This window comes from Oenanthe melanoleuca, chromosome 4 (genome assembly GCF_029582105.1).
Source record: "Oenanthe melanoleuca isolate GR-GAL-2019-014 chromosome 4, OMel1.0, whole genome shotgun sequence".
In the NCBI taxonomy this organism is placed as follows: Eukaryota; Metazoa; Chordata; class Aves; order Passeriformes; family Muscicapidae; genus Oenanthe; species Oenanthe melanoleuca.
In genome coordinates, this window is record NC_079337.1 from 50,184,777 (window position 1) to 50,209,456 (window position 24,680).

Genomic DNA, 24,680 nt, shown 5'->3' on the forward strand with positions numbered 1-24,680 from the left:
TCTTTATCTGGAAGGCAAATCTGCTCAAGTTTATTAAATTGCTTGGTGGTAAAGCAGCTAAGCTACCTGGAAGTAGGTGTATTTAGCCCAAAGGAAGGAGGCAAAGATGACATGCAGTGCACATGAAACAAAGTCTGGTAAAGAAATTGAATTTTGCTGTTCTTGTTATGTACCTAAAAAGGACTCCTTCTGCATCCTTGTGCTTACTGCATTGGCATAGCAGCCCAACAGGTAATTATGTGGTGCTTTTGATAGTCTGTTTTCAATAGTCTGTTTTCATCATTGCATTCTTTCTGTTTAGTCAAGCTGAAAGTTGTCATCTTACTGCTTAAAACTGATTTTTCTTTTCCCTACTCTTTGCCCACCAACCTGCCCCTCAAAAAAAAAAAACAAAACAAAAAACCAAAAAAAACCAAAAACAAAAACCAAAAACAAAAAAAAAAAAAAAAAAAAAAAAAAAAAAAAAAAAAAAAAATTCCAATTTTCTGGGCTAACCTGAGAGTTTTTGAGTAGTCTTCTGTTTTTCTCTGTTTTGTTCTGATTTCAATAGATTGGTTCTGTTCCACTCAATTTCAGGATCCTGGGAAGCCAGAATTAGAGTGAAATATTCAAAGAATCACCCATATGAGCATTTCTGCAGGGACTAGTAACTAACTCCATTTGATCCTTAGTGACAGTATTTTAATAGTCATTCATCAGTTTGTAACAGAGTACACCCATCAAGCTATAAGAGGCCACGGAAAGTATTTTCCTTCTTTTATTTTTTTTCCTCAAAAGAAATTAATGTTCTCTCCTGCCCTTTATGTAAAAGGAGACAGGAAGTTAATACTATTTCATTGGGAAGGACAGTTAAGTAAAGAAAGAAAGACTGTTATCTCTCTGATGAATATTCAATTTTGCAAGTTTCAATGGAGTAAGTCAGAGTACCTCACTTCAGAACAGTGTATGACTGGATAGGTGTGAAGAAAAATAGTATTTAAGATGCAGAACAGGTGCTGCTTATTGGATGTCTGGTCTAATAGATGGGAGTGTGCCTTAGCACTTGCCTTGAAGGAAATGAAAGCTACTATAATGATCCTAGATGATATATGGAAAATCTGTTCCAAAGAATTTTTATTTCCCTATTAAAATTCAGCTTGTGTCTGGTGAGCTAAATGCTTCTATTGACTCAGTCTGTCATATTTAAGCTGCATAACGGAAAACTGATTTTTACTGTAATTTCTTTTTAGCTGCGTCAGCATTCTCCTTAAATATCTTACATGAATTTGTGGGAGCATATCCGTAACAGTTATTCAAAAGCTAAAATTTGTCAAACAAAGCCTCCCTCCTTTTTCACTTTGATTTTTATTAATGCTGCTGGTTTGTTTTTAGTATAGCAATGGTTCTAATCAGAATAGTTTCTCAAATCTACTGAGGTACTTAGCCATTTAATATGACTAAGAAGCGCTCACCTAAAGTTGCTGAAGTTTCTTGAAGTTGTATTAATAGTATAAGTATTTATTTATTATTTCAGAAGCTTTATAAACTTCTTAAAAAAACTTATTCCCACAATAAAAGATCTCTCAGTAGCAATGAGGTGTCTTTCTACATGTGGCTGTAGGTTTGTTTCACAGTTCTTGTTGGATTTCCCCCTTTTTGCTTGCATGTACATATGTATGTACATATGTATATATACATATATATGTATAAATATATATGACAGTGTGTGTGTACATGCAATTGCATGTAAGTTCTCTAAAAGTATGCAACATGAAACCTTGAATTTAGTGTGGAAGCTTTTGTTTTAGTGAACCCAGGTGACAAAAATTACATTTCCAAGTTAGCCAATTATGTTGTGAGTAAAGTGCGTAACATTAAATTCTGACAGGTTTGCAAAACAGATTTGTTAAAGTTATGAGTGACAACAGCAAAAGCATGACTATTTTTCAACAGCACAGGTATGAGAATAGGAAATAACTGAGAATTACTCAGCTAATACATGGAGATTAATTTCCTGAAAGATAATCACTTCTCATCACAACCTAGGAAGATGCTGTTGAAGTGTAGGCAGTTAGGTATCTCTAGGGATGACTTAGCAATGGTGTTTCATAGCTTTATAAAAATGTCTCAATTCACTGAAGTCTAGATTAGCCATTTGTTTCTTATTCTTGGTAATTAATACTTGAGATTAATTAGCTCTGAGATCACTGCAGAAATTGCAGCTAGCTTGCTGGCAGTAAGTATGCTCCCAGTTGTTACATTAGATAGCTTGGTTTTGTTTTTTTTTTTTTATCCAGTCAAATTGCATTAAATCTTGGTTTAAGTAATACAGGGTCAGTTGTTTTGTTTTGTTTTGTTTTTTGTTGTTTTTCCTTCTGCTCACTGATACAACCTTAGTAATATTAGTCCAATTGAAGATATGTAAGCAGGTGTAACACTCATTTCTCTTATTTAATGGCAAGGTCACAATCCTAGTAACTTTAGAAAAAATATAAACTACAACTATATATGTGTTTCACTGCTTCTTCAAAGCAAGCTTGCTCACAGAATTTAGATAACTACAAGAAATATTAACACATGAGACAAAATAAAGATATGAACAGTTTATTTGGTTTGTTTAGTTTTTTAACAATGAATTATTAACAAGTAAGTAGAGAACTGTACATTGAGGATCAATGTCAGCAATATAGCAGACACAGCAATAGCTGAACACTTATAAAATGTTTAAAAATGACCAAAAATTTGTGGACAATTTTTCTTCACATGCCCTCCAAATTCTTAATGACACAGACACGTTCAAAAAGTCACAACTAGACCAGAACCCATCTCTCATAGGGCACCATAGGGTACCCTGCTTCCACACACGTGTTGGAGATGTGGGTGCTCCAGCTTTATTGTACCCACTCAGCCCACTTCTTCCAGCTTACTAGTGTACACACAGGTGATCAAGATGCCCTGAAGGCCAAGTGTCACCTCAGCCCCCAAAGGTGTGGGTCCCTCTGTACCCTGCCTCATACTGTTAAACCAGGAGCTACCCTTTCCAGGCTGGCAAAGGCCATTACACCCCAGGGAGTCTTTGGCAGCAGCATCATACCATTTCAGATGCATTTCTCTCTTCCTACTTGTTCAAATTTTAATGATTCTTTCATACATTGTTTAAGGATGACTCTTTTTTTTTTTTTTTTTTTTTTTTTTTTCTTTTTTTTTTTTTTTTTGGTTGGTTTTCTTACCCAAATTTTTCATGGTTATTCACAGATGATTGTTTATTCCAATACATATTAATCATTGGTGATATCAGTGCCACATTTAGTTGGTTGGGTGATTTGTATTTGTTTGCTTGGTTGGTTAGTTTTTTGCTAGGTTTTGGATTGGTTGGTTGGGCTTTTTTGGGAAGTATCATCTCAAATATCTTTAAATATTCCACTCATGTACATTGTTTGCATGCACATTCTTATCTAATCATATATTGTTATCCAGGCAGTTTTACCAAGGGAAAACTATTAGTGTTTCTCCACAAAGATATAGTGCTTCTAGTTTATATGCTAGCATGCTGCTACAAGAGGAGTTTGAACTCAGGCTGCACAGAGATCTCATCTGTCTTAATGAAATATTGAAGTTTAGTGGCAAAGGACCCTCCAGATCTCTGCAAACAGCTTAAATGACAGAATGACACCATATATCCTGTATTCAAGCTGTACATGGATGCAATGCCTCTTTTTGTGTAGTTAACCACTTTCAAATTCTCTTCTTCCAAGCCCCCTAAATAACAATTGCCTGTGGCTTGCATCGACACAGCATGAGGTGTGTTTTAGCACACAGTTTTTCCACAGGTTGGTATCAAATATGCACAACTAATTTTTAAAGTCTTCTTCCAGATGAGTTAGAAGCAGGGAAAATAGCATATAGAAGCAGCTGTGTCTTCAGATGTTGAAAGGCTAGATGCTTGGGGATTTGCTCACTGCAGTTACGTTCGTGCATGTGGGGTGTTTTAATTTTTTTTCTCAGTACCAGAGGTACACATATTCGATTTCTTCCCTGTGCTTTATGACACCTATGATTATGACCTTGTGTAGCCTCAATTTCAGCTGTGTTTTGTTTTATTCAAAATAACCAAATTAATTTTACCAGAGTAATGTGAACTAAACATAGTGAAGAGGCTTCAGTTATTCCCAGAGAACGCTCTGTGGAAAATTTGCAAGTGTAGTAGCATAACTCCTGCCCTGCTTACCCAGCTGCTTGACAGATATTAAATGAAAAACAAACCAGCAGTATACTTCAAGGCATGTGTGTCTTTGTTGTCTTGAGATAATATAATTCTGGGTACTGTGGCCAGCACATGCTGCAAGTGTGCATGCATGTAAGATGTCTGATGAGAGTTTACTGTGGTTACTTTCTGGTTTTTAAGTTTTCTGGCAAGCAGAACAATTACTGTCATGCACACTAAACTCCAAGACAAGCCTAAGTCTTTGAAGGATATATCTTTTTTCAGTTGTCTACAGACTTTCTAAAACTTAGCCAGGCTGGTCTTATATGACACAGTTTGAGTTGAACCCATGCCCCAAGTATGTTGAAAGAAAGAATACTTTGTTCCTACTATACCTACTAGCTTTGTTTGTCTTTCTTTACAGTAAGTCAATTTTGCCAATTTGTTATTGGCTCTTTGGGATTTGGTCGGGGTTTTTTTTTTTTTGTTTGGTTGGTTTTTTGTTTTGTTTTGGTTTGGTTTGTTTTTTTGTTTTTTTTTTGTGTTAGTTTTTCTTGTTGTTTGTTTTGTTTTTGGGTTTTTTTCTGGGGTTTTTTGGGCAATTTTTTGGGGTTTTCTGGTTTGTTTGGTTGGGTTTTTTGAGTATCTTTATATTTGTTTTTTGTTGTTTGTTTGTATTGTAATTGCATTTTTAAATTTTCTAGTGTGGTGTTCTGTGGTTTTTGGAAGGTTCTTTGTTCACTCTTTTGGAGTGGAATGCTTTGGGGGGGTTGGTTCAATTTTTGGGCTTTGTTGTTGGTTTTTTTTATGTGTTTTTTTGTATTTGTGTGGTGATTGAACTTATCTAGCACATTTGAAAGGGTCCAGTGAAGACCAGTGGAAAGGGGAGGAGGGGTCATGGGACTGAACTTGTAAAAGCTGGAAGAAGTATCAACTTTACTTTGTGTTCTCTAAGAAACATGCAGGTTTGATAGTCCATACAGAACCCTCAGCAATGAAGTCTCAGTCCTTAACTGTCCATCTTCTGATGTAGGACAACAGTTTCTGAACTATAAACATTTTACAACACCAACCACTAGAAAACAAGGATATAAATAAAGAAATAATAACCCATCATAGAGTGTGGCTCTCAACATCCCTTTGCACTAATGTACTTTCTGCCTCTTGATTTCATCTTTCAGAACTCTGCTTTTGCACAATAGTTGCTATAATGTGCCTCTGGGCTTTATCATTATAAATAATTACAACACAATAACAGAAATGAGAAACAGCAGCTTTCATTTTTTTACTTTAGAAAGGAATCTGCCATTCAGGCAATTTTCTTTGTTATATATAACTTGAAAATCTTTTGCCTTGTTTTACTCTATCCTCATACTTCTTATTTCAAATTCATGTTCAAATATTTTCTGTATCTATGTTAATATTTCATTCATGTAAATTGACTTTAGTGAACAAAGAACAAGAATAATTTTTATGTATGTGAGAATGTGACATTTCAAGGACAGATATTTATCAATAATTAAGCTGCAAAACAGGGTGGGCTGATTTCTTTCTTTTGGTGTGATCTGCTTAATTTATTACTCAGTTTATTGTTGTGCATGTAAAAGTTTAAGAAAACTGGAATTCTAATGCTGTTATGCACTCACTAAGGGATCAAAAGTGATGTGATCAGTCACAATCACTGAGTTTAGTCATGAAAAGGAATCACATAGAAATGAAAGTGGTAGTGGGGTGCCCACAAAGAATGTAAAGGTTTGGCCTGAGCATGTAGGAATAGTTCTAGGAAAGCCAAAGCTTAGCTGAAACTAAGGAGCTAGTGAAAGATTTTAAGAGTTTCTGTGGTCAGCTCAGCATCAAAAGGAGGTGTAGGGAAAATGAGGTACAGCTGTTTAGTGGGGCATGACCCCAGTAGGGTATGACCCCAAGTCTTTTGGGCCCCTTTCACTTATAGCAGATAACCTGAACCTATTTCTGTATTGTGGAGGAAGAGAAGGAAAATATTCTGTAATGAAATGACTGGCTAAATTGAAAAGGAGATCACAGGAGATGCTGTATACTTACTTTTTGTAAGGCTTTTTGCCTAGTTCCTTATAGTTTTCTGAAATCCAATTTGGATATAGCTGTGCACTTAGTAAATGGATGATGAGGTGCAAGGCTGGATCATTTTGCTCAGAGGGTTGTAAGCAGCAATACCAGGGCAAAGCATTGCTCTGATGGTCACGTAAGTGGTGATCATCAGAAATAAAAGTGAGGCCCTTTACCACTGCTAATGATAATGACAGCTGTCACCAAGCTCCCCTGTGGTTCAAACACTCCTGGTGACCTCAGTTTCAGACCTGCTCCAGTCTTAGGTTCTCACCTGCTTTGTACTACTATTTCTAATCCAAAATTGTATTAAGGGAAAAACAATTTCCCTCTTGATTCTTGAGGCACAATTATGATATTATCTTTTCATTCTCATAAAATTCATATAAATATAAAGATATAGAATTTGTGGGGGTGGGGGGAGAGACATAGAACTCTGTGAATAATGAGAGAATTCAGAACCTCTTCTGTATTCATTAATCAAACTCAATTTGTAATTAGGCAACTCTGTCCTTGTCTTTCCAAATAAGAAATGTTCTGTAGTCTAGTAGGAACATTAAAAAACAAAACAAAATAAAAAAACAACAACAACAACAACAAAACCCCAAACAAGCAAAAAACAAAAAAAAAATATGACACAGCAACTAAAAAGCTCAAAACAAACCAAAACAACAACAACAAAAAGAAAACGGTGATGAAGTGTAGGTTTGAGGCAAGTTAAGGCAGCATTGTTAAGTTTATAACAGAGATGTGCTATACCTAGTCCCTTCTAAACCAAACAGAACTATATTAGGACAGCCAGCATCACCTATGTAATATTTTATGAGCAGGGAAACAAACTCCTACAGTTCAGCTCAAAGGGTGCTCTGAGTTTTTCTAACTCCATAAAAAAAATTCCAAGGATGTGGAATGACAGTCACTGAATATTCTTAAGCTGACTTTTTTTTCTTTTTGTGAATTTCTCACTTTTAGCCTTTTTCTGTGCCCCCTGCAGTGTTGATCATGCCCTATTCTGACCTGGAGGAATCATAGGAATGTGCATCTGTTTTAAAAAAGGTGGTCAATTGTCATTGTTGCATAGATTGATATGAGCAAGAGTATATTCCCTTCTCATTATACAGACAAGGAACTCAAGTCTCTGGCAATCTTATGGTATTTCATTTTTTGTGGAGTTTACTGAGAGTTTTAAAAAATATGTTGTTGAAGATCTGCATTTTAATTATGCCTCATATGCCCTGATTTTAGTTATGAAATTTCTTGGCATATCTTGTTACATAATTGGTCACATTTCTGAAACTCTTAGAATATCCTGAACTCTGCTGTGCTCCTGGAATTTAGGACAAGCATAGCTGTGTGTACAGACTTCTAATATCTGCTTTACTGAATCAGTAATTGGCTTGTTAATGTTACTTCAAAACAGCAGGTTCACTATGCTTGACAAGTAAGTGATTTATTTTCTCAAACCTGTTTTATTAAACAGTTTAACATAAAAAGAAGTCTTAGACCCTCTCCTCAAAAAATATGGATCATGATAGGAATAAATGAAATTTTCTTAGAACTAGAAAATATGCATACAGTTCCAGTAAGACTATCAATAAAATCAGTCCTAAATGAGAATAAAATAATTTAATGATACATTAGAAGGTACAAGGTTCACTAATTTCCAAGTTGGTAGTTCATTGGCTGGTATTCATCTTAATGTTTTATCTCTTGCACTCCTTTTAGGGAGGCATATATCATGCCTAAATCCAAAATTTGGACAAAAACTATTCTAAAGCAGAGGAAGCTATATTTCTAATTATTCACTTTTGCCAAGTGATCTATAAAAGATCAGCTCGAGTCATAAGTTTCATGACAAGTGAGAAAATAAATTGCTCAAGATAGGATGCAAATTAGGGACAAGGTTCAGCTGACTACCAGAATGTGTAATTATATTTTGATATGTCACAGAGTAAGACAGTCTAACTTGATTTAAATTTGTAAACTAAAAATAGTTGACTGGAAAAATGGTAGGGAAAGAGTTTATAAAAACTGCTAATTCTTAAGAAATGTAATTATGACCTTGAAAAATAAATTCAGAGTAGATTAAAGAATAAGTTTCTTGAATGCAATATTATCTTGCAATAGTGTAGAGGTGAATTTGTGATTATATATGTTGTATGGATGATCTGGAACATCCATAATTGCATCATTGGTGATCTGAGGGAGAAAGATTCTAACACGTGGCCAACTGAAAATTCCAAAATATACTGCATAATGTGTTGATAATGAACACATAAAATCAATAATTACAACAACAACAGCAAAAAAAATCCCACCCAACAAAGTAGTGAGACTACTTTAGAAACAATTCCAGGGCCAGAGGATTTTAAGACTTAAATACAATGTGTAAGAATATGATTAAGGGAGTGTGGCTGCAATACTTCAAGGGCTGTGCAACATAATTGGTACTGAAAATTGAGGCACCTAGAGCAGTCCACCCTTATAGCTCTTCAGACTCTGATGTTGATCTTTCACTCCTTGGCTATACATTTGTATGTATACCTGCTTACTGAATATTTGATGGCATATAGGCATTTTTACATGCATGATCTGTGTCTGCATGCATTCAAATTTCCTCTCACAATGATCAATGGATGCAAATTCAGCTTTTTTTCAAAGCTGCTGATACACTGTAACTCAGCACCTGTGGATAAGCTATGCATATAACATGGATTTAAGAGTTTAACTTGAGAGAATAATAGCCAAGCAGTAGCTCAGCAGTCAGAGAGCAGTTACACTGTGCTGTCTGGTATCACTTTATTCAGCTAATGTTAAGCTTACCCTTAAGCACTTGATTGTATCTTTAGTTTAAAGTTTTGTTGTGTTAGGCTGCCACAACGTTTGTTGGAGAAGCAATTTATTTTCCTCAAATAGTTTAGACACTAAAACATTGACCATGAGAAGAGAGGATTCCTTACAAAAAGCAGCGTGGTGATGTGCAGAGGTACTCCTGAGACTTGAGAACTTTGTAGCAGCAGCCTTCAGCTCCCTCTGCACAGCAGCACTACTCTGCTTATTTGTATGTCAGCTCAGAACAACATTGTACAGTGTGGAGGCAAAGGACCAAACTGGATGATGCTATTTCAAGTTTACGAGAAACAAAATAGGAAGTAGGGACATAGAGGCAGAAGGCTGGTTTGCTGAACAAAATAAAATTGTTTAACAGGACAGGTTGTGGGATAAACTCCTCCGTTAGTCACTGGCCTCTAGGTAGAGAATGACACTTGAAATGTCACCTTCTTTTTTTTCTGTCAGATTTGGGGTTTATTTCAGGAGGACTTCATTCTTGATTTTCCCCAGGCAAAAGAATTAATCTCATTGGTCTGTAGTTTTCTGAAGTTGACACACTGGTCTTTTTGAATATGACTGCAAAATTTTCCTTTCTCCAGGTCACAGATTTCCGTGACTTGTTTGACAGATGACTGACATCAGCCATCCAAGGACATCAGCCATCTCTTTTGGTACCCTTGGATTTTCATGGGTTGAGCTGTCTGAAGTAAACACCATCTTTATCCTCATCCAGTATTTTCTGCTCTTCTTTCTGGATCCCTTCACTGAGCACAGGTGCCTGGAAGACATTCTCAGCAAAGACTGAGGCAAAGTTGGCATTGAGCACCTCATCCTTACACATCTGCTGTCACTAAATCACTGACCCCTTCCAACACTGTACTTGCATACTACTGCAGTGCTGGAAGCAATTCTCGTTGCCCTTGTCATCCCTAACAGGTTTCCAAGAGAGCTGCAGCTCTCCTAACAACATCCCTGAATGACTGAAAAATACTTCTAAATTTCACTTTTGTAGCCTCTCCTCAACCTTCTTGTACACTTCCCCTTTTTTTTTTTTTTCATTTGAATTCCACCATGAGCTCTCTGTTTAGTCAGACTGGCCACCTGAGATGCTTGTTTTCCTGGGAGTCAGGACTATTATTGTGTTTGGCTGATGTCTTTCACAACTTTCTTGAGTATCATTGCCCTTTATAATGCCCCCTCCCATATGATTCTATATACCTGTTCCCTGAAGAAACTGTAAGCTGCTCCCCTTAAACACAGACTATAAACTCTGCTTGTCTCCTTCATTTTCCTCAGGATCTCAAACTCCTCTAATTCATGATTATTCCAGTCAAAATTACCTTTGACTTTTCTCACAGACATTGAGTAGCATGTCTTCAACTGATTCTTCCTCATTTCTGAGTGGCTGATTCCACTGTACTTAACCCCTGTCTAGTGTCAGCATTTGCACCAAGAAGTCACCCCTGAAAAAATCCTGTCATAGTGACCTACTAGAAAACACCAAAGTACTCCTCCATGAGAACTGGAGTCTGTCATCCAGAATTCCTTATTTCAAAATAGCTCCATTCATATCCTCCCCCAGATCAGGTGAACTGTAACAAGCTCCTATCACTGGGTCTCCCTTTCTGGCCTTACTATTGATTCTGAGTTGTGAACTCTCAGACCAATTTTTGTCTGTCTCACAGAAGGGTTTGCATACTTCTGAGCCACTCCTTCACCTCCTTTTTAACCCCTTTTCTTAATGTATCTTCCATGCAGAATGTGTATCCACACATTCTTGCAATAACCATCCATTGCAATCACCCATTTGTATGAGTTGTCCTACTACAACTGAGTAAGCAAAATTATATAAGATATGTAGGTATGCACATGCAGAGTTGCAGTATTTGCTGTTTTTTTCCCTGGCTCTGTGCATTTCTGTTCCTATAGCATATTTGAGATGGACCTCCTTTCACCCTGTTTTGTTACTCTGGAGTTCTCTCCTGTACCTGCCACCTGCCCACTACTTTGCTTGTCTGTGGGTTGTAATTTCCCTCCACATCAGTTCCTAGGTTAGAGGTCTCCTCACTAGGTTGACCAGTCTGCTGAAAAGCTGCTCTCATCATTTTTGTCTTCAGGTCTCCAAAGGAGGGCCCTGTGGTCTAATCCAAAATTATTGTTGAAGTCATCAGCTACAAAAGCCTCTAATCAATTTCCTAAAATAACTGGGGCCATACACTTTTGTTTGCAAATTTTTGTGATGAACCAGCTATTGAATATAAACTATGGCAATATCATCATCCAAACCAAAAAGAACACTTAGGAAAATTTCTCCCCTATAGATTATGTGCTGATTTATTGTAGCTGAGGATTTGGTCAACAAACCTCCATGCCACTCCTGTTAGATTAACAACATATGTTTTTCTATCTCCAAATAGCATCTCTATAAGCATTCTAGGTTGCAAAAGGCACTGGAAGGTATTATAATTCCTCAGGACAGGTTTTAAATCTCACTTTATTCTTTGAACTAAATTGCTGCTGCTCTTGGGTCACTGTATTTCTTTCTTGTGGATTGGGAAGGCGGAGCAAGGGGAGGGTTGAGATACTGCTGTCATGTGTGCTCAACCTTTGCTGTGTTAATCCATCACTGACTGCTCCTTTTTCTCCCCAGGAAAAACTTTTTGGAGTCTTTAAGTACTATTGAGACCAAGAGGGTAAATGTTCTGTAATGACTTTTAGGTCAACAAGAAAAAATAGAAGTTTCTGGGAAAGTTTGAAGAGGAAAAAGCAAACAAAATCCCTGACAAAGGAAGATTGCTTTCTTTGCCTCTTGGGCATAGGATTGGGGGATTTTGGGGGGATATTTTAGTGTATTCTGGGGGATAATTTTTGTAATTCGGGTAACAATGTTGTATATTAATAAACAGTGAAATAATATACACCTATATGTCACAATTACAATAAAATAATACATTTGGGCAGATCCTTTGCAGCTCTGAAATCAGTGCAATTCAGCCTTGAGAGATTTATTTTTCAAGAAGAGAAATTTGAGACATTTTAAATTTTTAGCATTCCAACCAAGTCTCTGTTAGAGTGCACTAGCATCTGGATATCCAGTAAGGAATGAAATTTATTGTAAAACATTTAAAAATACTAAGAAGGCTGCCTTGGTTTTCCTGTTTGTAATTAGAGTATACTGGGACAAACTCTATTCAGATTTGTCCCCATGCAGATTAATTCCAGTTGCATGAGTAAGCTGAAACAGAATTTCAGTATTCATTTTTCTGTACATATATTCTGCTGCAGTGATGCAGAGACAGAGTTGTTTTTTTTTTCTATGGCTAAAAGATAATTCAGTTTTCTCAGAAGCAGGCATGAAAAATTGTATAACTTGTCACATCTTATATTAACAGACTTTTCCTTATTAAAAAGCTTTATTAAGAATCTGATCTATTAAAAAATAAGTGGCAGCCAGATTCAAGGATTACAAATAAACATCTTTAGCCATATTTGATTCCTTTCCTTTCCACAATTCTAGTGTGAAAACAAAGGATAGAAGCTGCAAGAACCTGCAATGACTGCTTTTTAGTGCTCAGAGGCAGAGATCTCTCATTGAGGCATGATATCTGATCCTAGCTTTTTCAACAGAAAATCAATACTCTCACAGAGGTGGTAATACATCTTTGGTGGTGGAGTATGCCTCCTCCATGTCAGAAAGTACCTTGTAAGTTCCCCAGATGTAGAGAGTGAGGAGTTAGATTCTCCTGGCTAATCTTATGTAGAATGGACCACAGTCCAGAGCCCTCCTCCATGTATTGCAAACAAACCTTTTGTCAAGCTATATGAAAATAAAGCAACTAGTTCTGAATGATTTGTGTGAGATAGCTGTCATGTGTAGGATAACTTGGTTCTCATCTCTGCACTGTGCTGCTTTTTTACAGTAGAAATATCCTTTGAAATGGTAACCTTCTTGTTTCCATGTGAGGAAAAATACCAGAATTTATCTCTCAGCAGATATGGCAGATTTAGCACTTAATGACATTACTGATAGTAAAAGAAACTTTAAACACAGAGAGATTTGAGGGATCTGGCTGGGGAAAAAAAACCCAAAACTACCTTTTTGTTTTCATCCACAGGTAAACTTCTCTAGTAGCTTTCTTTTAGCACTAGTTGCCATGTTTAGGAAAAGCAAAAAAGAAAAGTAATGAAGTTCTATTTGTCTCTTTTTGAGAGCTAGGTGTTAATCAATCACTTAAATAGACATTTTCTGTCTATGCAGTTAATTAAGCCTAAACAGAATGTCCAGTTTCTCAACTTTCAATACCCAGAATGCACTTTGCTTAAGGCTAATGCAATTCTGTGTAAATGCTATCTTTTATTTATTTACATTTTTTTAAAGGTTAAACAGTATATACTTCCCAGGTTTGTAGCTCATGCTGCTGCATGGGTTGTAAGGAGTATTTTGTTCTGTAAGCCAGAGCTTTAAGAGTTCTGGAGTTTGATGAATTTCAGTACCATTACTGTAAAACAATGATACATGATGAACACCACTGGTATTCTAAATAACCCCTAAAAGAATATAATTGTAAATGAAACAAATGTACCTTCACATAATAATCTTGTTATTTCCTGCCATGGTATATGAGAATGTTTTTGAAAAACTGCTGCATGATTTTAAGTTCTTTAAACTAAAATAATGCTAACTTGTAGTCACTGAAATATTTGTTATGCATGTTAGCTTCATGAGTATCAATCTAAATTTTAAATAAAATTTTAAAAATTAAAAATAATTTAGTTAATCTCAAATCATTAGAGATTGACCTTCACAGATCCTAATGACTCCAAAACGAAGTCATATGAAGACAGAGTTGCTTTCTCTAACTGGATGGGAAGATGAAGAGACACTTTTATTTAATGTCTTTGGGCAGAAAAAAGTGTTGTGTCTTTACATTAGCATCAGAAGACACCGCAGAAGTTCTTATTATATCACTGATGCTAAATATTTTAGATGTTGCATTTGATAGATATATCCCTACACTCCAAATATCACAAACATCATCTGGTGAGCCCTCACATAATACTGTATACTTCAATTATTTTCTACTGTCTTCTGTTTGTGTTGTGTTCAGAAGTATAAAGTTTGAAATAACAGACACTCTTGGAAAATTGTTTGCAAATGCTTTTGGTTTGCTTTGCCCTCCAATTTTGTCTGTATGAATCTCCACAATCAGAAGTGCACAAGGCAAACACCTGTCACTGAGTTAAATAGATTATTCCCTCTAAAGCCTGTGTCTTCTCACATGTCCAAGTAAGTCCCATGACAGTCTGTTCTAGTGCTTGTAACCTGCATAATTCAGCCATGTGTTTCCTGAGGCACAGAGTTTTAGAGTTTAATTTGCAATTTGGGTAAAAGACATCTAACTTTTTCTCTCCTATTTTAATTTTTTTTTTCCCCATTAAGTTTCCTCAGTAGAAGACTTGCAGCAGTGAATTTCCAAGGAGTCATTGTGGTTAGGCATACATTGTTTTTCATCACTCTCTTGGAGAAACAGCATCAAAAGCATGGACTATCAGAAAATACTTCCTAAAGCAATTTTATTTAATTTCTTGGCTAACAAAATAGTGGTGTTGAGGGCTGAGGTTTCTGTAAAATTTGTTTTGGTGTGTGTCTAGTTGAGAGATTTTTAGAGAGAGAAGAGGGCTTTCAATACAATATTCTATATTCAATAGTGGTTAGTTCATTTGTTTTGGTGATTGAGTGGGAGAAAGAGATATTCTATTATTATGTTATTCTTACTTACATCTTTCATAAAAAGAATGAAACTAGAAATATTGTGGGTTTAATATTATTATTTATGCAAGCTAAATTCATGGGTGCATCCTGAAAATTGTTCTCTGACAAAATTTATGTTTGATTCAGTGTGAGAAAATGCGTTTCCATATACCTTGAATCCAGTGCATCAAAATTTCTCATGGTGACACACATCTGATTTGTTAAGCAAAACTAGTAGTTTCATGAATTCATATATATCATCATCAAAGTTCTCAGTTCTGTTCTCCAGGCTTCTCTAGGTAGAATCCTACCTTAGGCATTGTGTAATTTTGATCACTCTAATCAGTATTTCTTCTAGTATTTATATTCTTATCTATTTAGAGGAGAAAAATCATTAAGATTTTTCACAGTTCTGACCTACTTAAATCTTTATTTAAGCAGAAGAATTTATTCTGTTTTACAACCCTTCCTTAATTCTGAGCATTAATTCTGTTTTGTTTTGTTGTTTTCTTTTCTGAGTGACACTGAAGAGTAAACTTCTGGAATCTCATCACTGTGTAAGGAAAGAAGACAAGATGTACTTTTTCTAAGTGTTGCTAAATTTATTTTATCTGCAGTCACTCAGTACAGAAGACAATATTCTGTAACTTTCAGATGTGACCCCAGTCCATGACAAGCCAAATTCTCACCCTTAATTCTTTCTGAATGCTCATTTTGATTAGCTGAATTTTCTTTGGAATGGAAAAGTGATATTTAACCTTTATATTAATATTTAATAATATTTGTAACCAACACATAATAGCACCTTATAGAAGTTCTAGTACAAAAACCTTGTTCTCCAGCCAGCACTTTTGCATCATATCCCCTTTATTAATTCTATGCCCTCCTAAATGAGCATGTCACACTAGATGTATCATAAATTAGCCATCACCGTTTCACTGATGATGCAAAAATATAATCAGAATATTCATCAGGGGATCCAAAATTATTGGAAACAGGCTTAAGTTACTAGGGTTGGGCGAAAGATTTCTTATTTCTTGGATATGTAAAGCACTGCATTTCAGGGGGACCTGTGCCAGAGAGCATTTGTGCATTTTCCTTGTGTCTCTACATAAGGCACAAATTAGAGTAAGTAGAAATGTACAGTTTGTTATTGCAGGGCTGTACCTACCGTGTGGTTGGTTCTTTATCACACAGAGCAGCTTTTCAACCCTCTGGAATTCAGGATAATTTTTTTTTTTTAATCAGCATAGCACCAGAATGTTCTAAATTCAAGGCATACTTCTTGCTCTCTCACCTTTTAATATTCCACATTCAGTTATGTGTGAGTGAGTCTACCATAATTTTGTGCTCCTAAAGATAAGGGTGGCAACATGATGCCTGCCAGATGCTCAGAGGTCAGACTGAAAAATCATATGAAGTCACCTGTTGTTCCAGGGCTCTCTTCTAGTCCAGTGCAAGGGGCAGAAAAGCTAAGTAGGTGCCAAGCTGATTCCAGGTTCTGTCAGCAAGAGGAGATGAAGATTAAAACAAAATGCTCTGACTTTTGTTCTAGCAGCTTATGTAAGACAGGAAACTAGAGAGAAGCTGAAGCTGGTTCAATAATTATCCAGTTGTCTGACTCTGTGGTCACCATACACTGCCAGAACAAGTGGTAGATGCTAATTTATGCATTTTATTCTGTCTAAATAAACCTTAGAATAAATACAGGACTTTCTACTAAATGTCTTTATTGTCTGTTATTCTGGATTGGATTAATTAGATAATGACAAAGAATGTTCTGGAATCTTAAAATCTACTTCAAAAGGAAGAGGTATGCATACATACACATACAAACACACACTTATCCAAGCTGTTCATCTGTAACTTTTTTTATCCTTTGGCCACTTTTGCTTGTGAATTTATTTGCCTTTTCTCTTTTGATCAGGCTTAAATAATGAACCATTACAGCATATGCAGCAGTTTGTGAGTATTTTCAGACTAATATCTTACTCTGATTTCTTCACTTCTACTTGCCTTATCAAAGATATATTCAACTAACTTCAAACAGACTACTAACACCATAACCTTGCTACAGTTAGAATCAGCTCCATTTTCTGAAATCATGTAACACAGTTGCTATGTAAGAAGAAAAAGAGTCTTTTTCTCTTGGGAAGATTATTTTCACCAACTAGACTTACTACAAGCTATAAAACCTGCAATACCTTTGGAAGAGGTAAAAGTGTACACTTTTGTGGGGAAATGGTAGAATCCAGTATTGCTATTTGGGGTATTCTGTAGATGCTGGAAATCCTTGAAAGGTAGGCAGTAAAAAGACACAGCACATTTTTTTTAATTTTTCTTGTCCTTCCTTCCTTCTCTGATTGCCAACAGGTTTGGGAAAAACTTACATGGTTCATTGTTATTTAAGTTGCTCTCTTCATGACTCTGCAGTTTGCTGAGTGTGAGTTTACCAAAGGAATAGTAAACATGGTACAAACCTGCTTTTATATTACTTTGGCTTCTATGTTCCCCCAGTATTATCCTTGAAAGCATAGCTGAAAAGTCTTGGGATTTTTTTCATTTGTTATTATAACATGAACATGAAAAAGTTGGTTGTTATCCTGAAAATACAATAGAAATATGAAAACTGTATCTTGCCTCTTTGGTCATTCCAAAACTTCTCCTACAGTGAATGCTGTAGAAGCCTGCTGAAACTTGCTTTAGTAAGCTTACAGAAAGGGAATACTAATACATAAACATTTTTTAACCATTTTCTAAATCTTTAGAAATATCACCTTAAATAGAATCACGTGCCTTATAATTAGAAAGATTCTTTTCTTATAAATTACAGTACCATACCATGGATAGCTACAAATTATGCATTTATATCTCCATATTTTTAAATCCTTAATTTGGTTTGAAATTCCTAAAGGGATATATTTCTCTCAGTTCTGTACCAATTACATTATACCTATTTACTGTTCTTTGTTCTCTTTTTTTCCCAGAGGCTATTGTACACAAGTACAGAATAAGTATTTTGCATTTCCCACCCCCCCTCAGTTTCTTGGTAAGTGTATCTCAGTCTTTAAATCAGACATACTTGCTCTAGAAGAAAGAACTATATGAACTGCCTGACTGGAATCCTATGATTTTACTAAGGAATACACTCATCTAAAGCTAGCACTGCTTTCTTTTTTAGCAAAGGCTAGATGATTTGCATATTTATGAACTATTAAGCATCTTCTATACACTCCCCTCAGGAGGCTCAATAAAGACAAGAAATTATTTCTGCCTAGGTCACATTTATTAATTTCAGTCTCTGCATAAGATTTACAATTTACTGCAATGCAGGAGGGAGAAACGAAGCCAGGGTTAAAGGGGAGCATAAATTGTTTGCTTTTGCTAGTTTATATCATCCTCTCTTACCACTCTTAGTGGTTCAGGAAATTTATTTTATCTTCCTGTAATCACCTTCCTGGATGCAGTGGGTAAACAAGAAAATGCAGATAAGAGACAAACAAACATAAGGTCATGCCCTGCATACTACAACTAGTATAAAATAAACTTGAAAGCTTGATTGAAGCTACTCATTAAAATACCTCTGCTGCTGAAGGAGGTGGATGGGTGCAGTGTGAGAGATCCAGGGTCAGGTGGAGAACTAAACTTTCTCCACAGCCTTGTAGATTCAGACCTTTACATGTGGAAGGGGGAATCTTCTTTGACACATTCATTAGAGAAGACTAGGAAATGTTCACTTAAAGCACATTCAGAGAGAGAAATTTGCAATGTAAAGTTTATTTTAGAAAAGTTCTGGCCAGTTTCTATTCACAAAAAATCAAAGCCTAATCTGTAACTAAGGTAAAAGGATATAAATGGCACTTTCTGTGATGTTTACTGGGAAATTTTATTCAGTGATTTGCAAGGTCTCTGTAGTAATTCTGTATTTTGCATAACACAGAGGAGTGAGAGGAGTTTTGACCTTCAATCCCTCTCCCCACAAACACATTTTTCATGTATCATAACTGATTCATACCCCAATATAATGGCTGGTTTGGAACCTGCTCTGTTAAAACAAACAAGCAAACAAAGACAAAAAAAAGCTATGTGCAATCCAGACAGCTAAGGAATAAACTCTTCCTTCTTAGATGTTCCTTCTAGAGGAGAATTTGTTCTTGATCTGCAGTTATGCTGAGGTGGATAATTTGATTCACAGCCAGAGAGAACTGGAGGTTTTTATTCCACTTTTTTCTCCTGAAATTTTGCATTAATTGTGTTGTTTTTCTCAGTATAGACACTCCACTGACATTTTAGGATTTGTTAATGGTTCAAAACTTTTTGGAAAAAATAGCAGCCTTGCTGATAATAAGAAAATTGCCACTCGATAATGGAAATACACTGACTTTTACTAAAGACTTGTTATTCCATTTAATAGGAAGGTTTTGAACACATCTTAAAAATAAGCCCTTTTGAACAGTGATCAGAAGCAACTGTTCAGGTTACAAGTACTCTATTTCTGCTATGAAAATAGCTGTGTGCTGTGCTGGGTGACAATAGCCCTGCCCATATTGAATTTCACTCTGGAAACAGGCAAAACCTCAGCCACCTCTGCAGTTAAATCTGTAGCCAGTTACTAAGGCAGTGTCATCTTTGCCATCCAAAATACCACTAAATATTGAAACTAGCATGTGATTTAATCTAGTAAAATTGGAATAGACTGTCCAAGAAAGTAAGCTGGCAAATGGGCAACCAGTTGAACATGTTATATTTTAATTTGCAGAGACAAAAATGACAAGCAATTTATTTACATAAAACTGTACAAAAGCAAATTAAATTATGTAAATATTTCATAAATAGAGGTGGACTAGCGTTTAATACATTTTGCCATGTTTAGCATAGTTGCGTGCATAGTGACTCATAATAAACAATGATAAATTGTTCTCTGCTTCACTATCAACATCCAAGTTGCAGAACAATAGTCAATGATTATTATTACAAACAGATCGTACCACACTGAATGCAAGTGCTTTAAAATTTAGGAAAAGTTGTCTGAAAGCATACCCCAGGTAGCTGGTGAATGTTGTCTGCTTCCTAGTGCTTGCCTCTTTCAGTCAGTGACACAACTTAACTGATGAGCTTTCATTCATATTGCTTTTGCATCTGCTTCTTTTCTTAAGGAGACTCTGTGTATTTATCACCAATGAAACAGAAGGAAAAATATTTCATTGTTCAGCTTCCTTAGAAGTGTTTGGTGATGGCTGGATTTATGGCAAGACCTTAATCCATATTTGTAACTTTACTGCTCGACAACTTCTAGGGTAACCTTTCAGCCAACCATTTCAATCCCATTAAAGTTCTTCCCCCACATAAAAATAATGTTTAACTTTTTTTTCCTGAAACTCAGGCAGCAGGCCAGTCAGAAACCATATTCAATAAACTTAGTGGGTCTGAGATCTGGAATAAGCCTTAGATTTTAGACCAAAGCTATTGAACTTTCTAATACATATAAAGTTATATATTAACGCATCAATCTATAAAGGTGCCCTAATGTAAAATACATGCAAAGCTCATTTGAGTTTCCCATTGAAGGAAAGAAAAAGATGATTTCTATACTGTACAACTAAAATGTGATGAAGGCTAAAAGCTATTAAAAAAATTGTCAATTTTCCTGGCAACATGAACTGGTGACACCTTGCTAAATAACTATCATATAGACTGATCATACTTTTTCCAGGCAGTAGAATTAAAAACAAATTAAAACAACCCCAAACCCCACACAAATAGTAATAAAAAAATCCTCAAGACCTACTTAAACCACAGCCTTATGTTAATAATGCTTAAGACTGGTCCATTAACTGAGTTTGGCAAAAGGCTTGTCTTTAAATATATTATTTATAATTTCTCAGAAAATAAACACAGGTAAATATACAGGTTCAAAAAAGTTGGGAATAGCCCCTTACCCCTCAGTGTCCAAACCCAACTACCACTTTACCATAATAATAGGTATAAAAGGCACAGTTGCATATTTTGCATTCACCCTAATTATTTTTATAGCTTTATTTGTTTATTTTTTATACAAAAGCACTCTATTTATGGAGTGGCACCAGATTTAACCTATTTCAAATAAAGAGGAAAAATACAAACACAAAATATATTTGTATGTCATGCCAGGTCAGAAGAGTAATCAGCATATTAATAGTGGCTAGTTCCACAAGAATTACGGTGAATACTTACAGTAGATAGAATTTTTTAAAAATTCTTTCACACGCATTTTAGATCTAAGGAGATGCACACAAGAAAATTATTTCATGACTGTCTTATGTAGTGCAAAAATTGGTGAGTGACTGCTGATCCATTTAATCTGAAGGTCAACTATGACCTGTATTATTAGCCTTGTAGAAAAAGTGTCTAAGAATATATGGAACCCAGCTACCTAATTTATTTTCTTGTGTGTAATATTAAATAAAATCTTAGTAAAGGAAGTTCTGTTGAACATTTGTGTTATGCAATTGTGTATTCTGTTGAAACGTGCAAGAAAACTGTGTTTACATTACATAAGCATTTTTAGAAGCATTTTTAAACAGGTACTTACAGATTATACAAAGCAGTAACTGCTATATGCAGTCTCATAATAAAGTACTAGCTTGCATCTCTCCGTATTATTTAAATAATTAAACATAAAAATGTTCAATCATTATTAATCTTTGATTTTAACATTTTCTTTCTAAAATGTGCCCATTCATCATAACTTCTATACACAAACTAATGTTACTTGAAGAAAGTAAACTTTAGAGAGGAGAATGAAAAGGCCAGAAATGGCACAACCCACTAAATGGAGAAGTGAATTCAAAAGGTAAATGTGATGAGTTGTTTTGATTTACCAACCTCTACCTTAGGCTGTTTAAGGTTATTTTTATGCAAGTCTTCAAAGCAAGAAACTACCCAAAGCTACATTATGACTACAGTTACTAGAGAGCCATCTAGCCATGCCTTCACGCCAGGTTCCACAGCCAGGGATCTGAATGCTTTCTCCATTCTTGAGCTGTCCTTGCTGTGCTGTTTGATTGTCACTTTTGTCTGAATGTCTGAGCTTGGTCTGTCATTATGACTACAGCATCAACTACAAAGCAATTGGTTGATGTTCTGCATGTTTTGTTGCTTTTATTGCACAAAACCCTGTTTCATCTCCTCTTCTTTTCAAAAAGCACTCACCATGATAATTGTTACAGCTCTTGTATATCACCGTAGCTTGGACTCCTTTTTGCTCATCTTGACCTCCTAGGTATCATACCACTGTTTATCAGACCATTTTTTACTAACACTAAATGTTCTGAGCCTTGATATCATTTAGTATTGCACTTCTCTTGGTTTTAATGCACTTGGTTTCAAAAAAGCTTTCATTATCCTCATCTTTGACATAATTGAAGCAGTTGGTAAGTTGCAACACTGATGACCAGACTTAGCAACCATGCCTTGCAACCTGAAAAGAAGCTTTTGTATCCAAGTTGTAATGTTCTCTTGTTACTGCATTATCCCATTGTCCACCTTGTGCCCTCCCATCAAGCATTCCCATGAACACAGCCTTCTCTTCTACTATTATTTTTTAATTTTGATCTTAAAAATTCCCTGGAACTAGCATATGCAGCATATCATATGCAGCATGTGCTGCAATATATCATGTCATTACAAAAAAAAAAAAAAAAAAAAATGCATCAGTTCCTTTGGGCATTCAACAACCACACTGGAAAAAAATTTGTCATCTGGGCTTGTGAACTGTGCTGCTGCTTAGAATGAAACTGAAGCTGTGTTATGAGTACATGTATTTTTTTTTGTGAATACATTTATTTTCTAAGTCAAGCCCCAATACTTAGCAGTTCCCCTGATCCATTAAGTGATCTTTGGCCTTTTTGTTATTACAATCTTCCCAGCTAAATGTTAGTCTTGCCCAAAATAATGATTTCAACAGTTTATCACTGCTATCCTATGGTATAAGTGTTAGTAATTGTGTTTACATTGAAATAATCATTACAGAGAACGAGAGAGAAAGAGAGAAAGAGACACAGCAAGACACGTTTGTTCAATGGATAAAACAGAACCAGAGTTCATGAATCACAGGAAAGTATGCCATGTTTTTGACTGCAGTCTCAGGCTGAATGTACTTCTGTTGCTTCAGCCTCAGATGAGAGGTGAGAATATTAAAGCTGTGGTCTTCACAAAGTGCCTATTAATGATTATTCCTTTATATTTATCCTATATCTTTATGGTTTCTGAAGGATTGTCCCTGATGGGGATCAGCAATATTCAGATGGTATGTTTTGAATACATTTTCCCTGACCTGTTATCCTCAACAAGCCAGATGACAAACAAACAAAATGAGTGGCTTAATTCATGCTTCTGCAGAGGGGAAACAACAGTGTGTCGTGTTCTTTTTATTCAAGCTTGCTACTATGGGAGGAATTTGCAACCATAGATCTAGGAAAATAAAAATCAGCGAGGGGGAATTAGACATGCAAGTAGCGACAATGTTTTCTACATTGTACAGTATAGTCAGGCAGACAGTATAATTACATGCCTGCTATGGAGGCAGAAGTGGCAGGCAGATCTTTTGTCTCTTTGGTGGCCCCCTCTTTTTTGTTTCACTTTTATTTTCTTAAAATTGCTGTGATTTTAAGACTTTTGCCCCATTTCTTTCTTATATTATGAAAGAACTTTGTTGCTGCTTTTTAGCCTACAGGTAAACTTCTCTTCTAGTTAGAGTATTGACAGGAGATGGCTTGTATTCCCCTGTCTGTGTAAGGGGGATATCCTCTGGATTGCCTTCTTCATTTTTGCTGAAACTAGCTGCACTGAAGGTCTCATAGGATGAGGTCAACTTTTTGTTCAGGAGGTTTCTGTTGCGATCACCCATGAGGGAGGCTTCTCCATTGGCCAGCTTTTCCTGACTGCCCCGTTCATCCACAGGCATGAAAGTGGAGAGTTTTGGCTGGCTCTTCTGCTTTCTCTCGGGAGAAGTGCGGACTGGCATCCAGCAGGAGTCTGAGTGGCCATACTCATCACATTCCCGGGTGCACTTCCCTGTCAGGGCTACATCTGGTAGAGGCCGTGAATCTGAAAATAGAAGAGAGTTGTCTTTACAAATTAATATTACAGTCACTTCCATTGAAACTGAGAATCCTGAAATTCACAAAAGGTGTTTTTAAAGGTCTGGGTAGGAATGTTGCAGTAAGTTGCTCAGTAATAATTTTTTCACATTGCACGTGCCCGGAGGCAACAAGTGGATCTGTACAGTTGTTCTCAACCTTAATAACTGAAAAAAAAAAAAAGGCTATTAATCCTCTTCCTGTGCCTGTAAATCAATTCCAGAAGCATTTGGCATTAGGTACTGAATTAATTTTGATGTCTGAAAGAGTCAAAGAAACACTTAATTCTATACTGCAATTTTTCTAGAAATTATTAAAAATACCTTTCCTTGAATTTTTTCGTAGAGAATGCTCTGAATTTATGTGGAAGGATCCTGAGACCCTGCACCTTGCAAACACTTACAAACATACTTAATGCCCTGCAAATGAGCAGATCTGGTATTGACAAAGGGGCTGAATTTTTGCATAATGTAAACCTCTATTTGTATTTCTGAGGACTGGGAGTTTGAATTGTTAGTCTACAATATGTTACATTAGTTGTGCAATCAGTAATTGCAGAAGCATACAAAACCTCTGATATGGGTTATAAACTTTATTAATAGTACAAATAAAGCTGTTCTGTGTGTATATGTGCACAGTAGGGCATGGGATGAATCTGCCTAGAGAGAAATATTTTATATGTGGCTTGCTATGTTAGAAGGTGTCTTGT

The 24,680-nt window shown here is 35.9% G+C and overlaps 1 protein-coding gene across 3 annotated transcripts in view; it reads right to left on the reverse strand.

The window, feature by feature from the left end:
* Nucleotides 1–19,584: 19,584 nt before the first annotated feature.
* The window catches only part of PCDH7 (protocadherin 7), a 252,554-nt gene continuing 247,458 nt past the window's right edge, over nt 19,585–24,680 (reverse strand). For all 3 annotated transcript variants that reach the window (XM_056490654.1, XM_056490653.1, XM_056490650.1), the window contains one exon: nt 19,585–23,939. In XM_056490654.1, the coding sequence (XP_056346629.1) occupies nt 23,560–23,939 (380 nt within the window). In that variant the 3' untranslated portion in view covers nt 19,585–23,559. The remainder of the gene's footprint in view (nt 23,940–24,680) is intronic.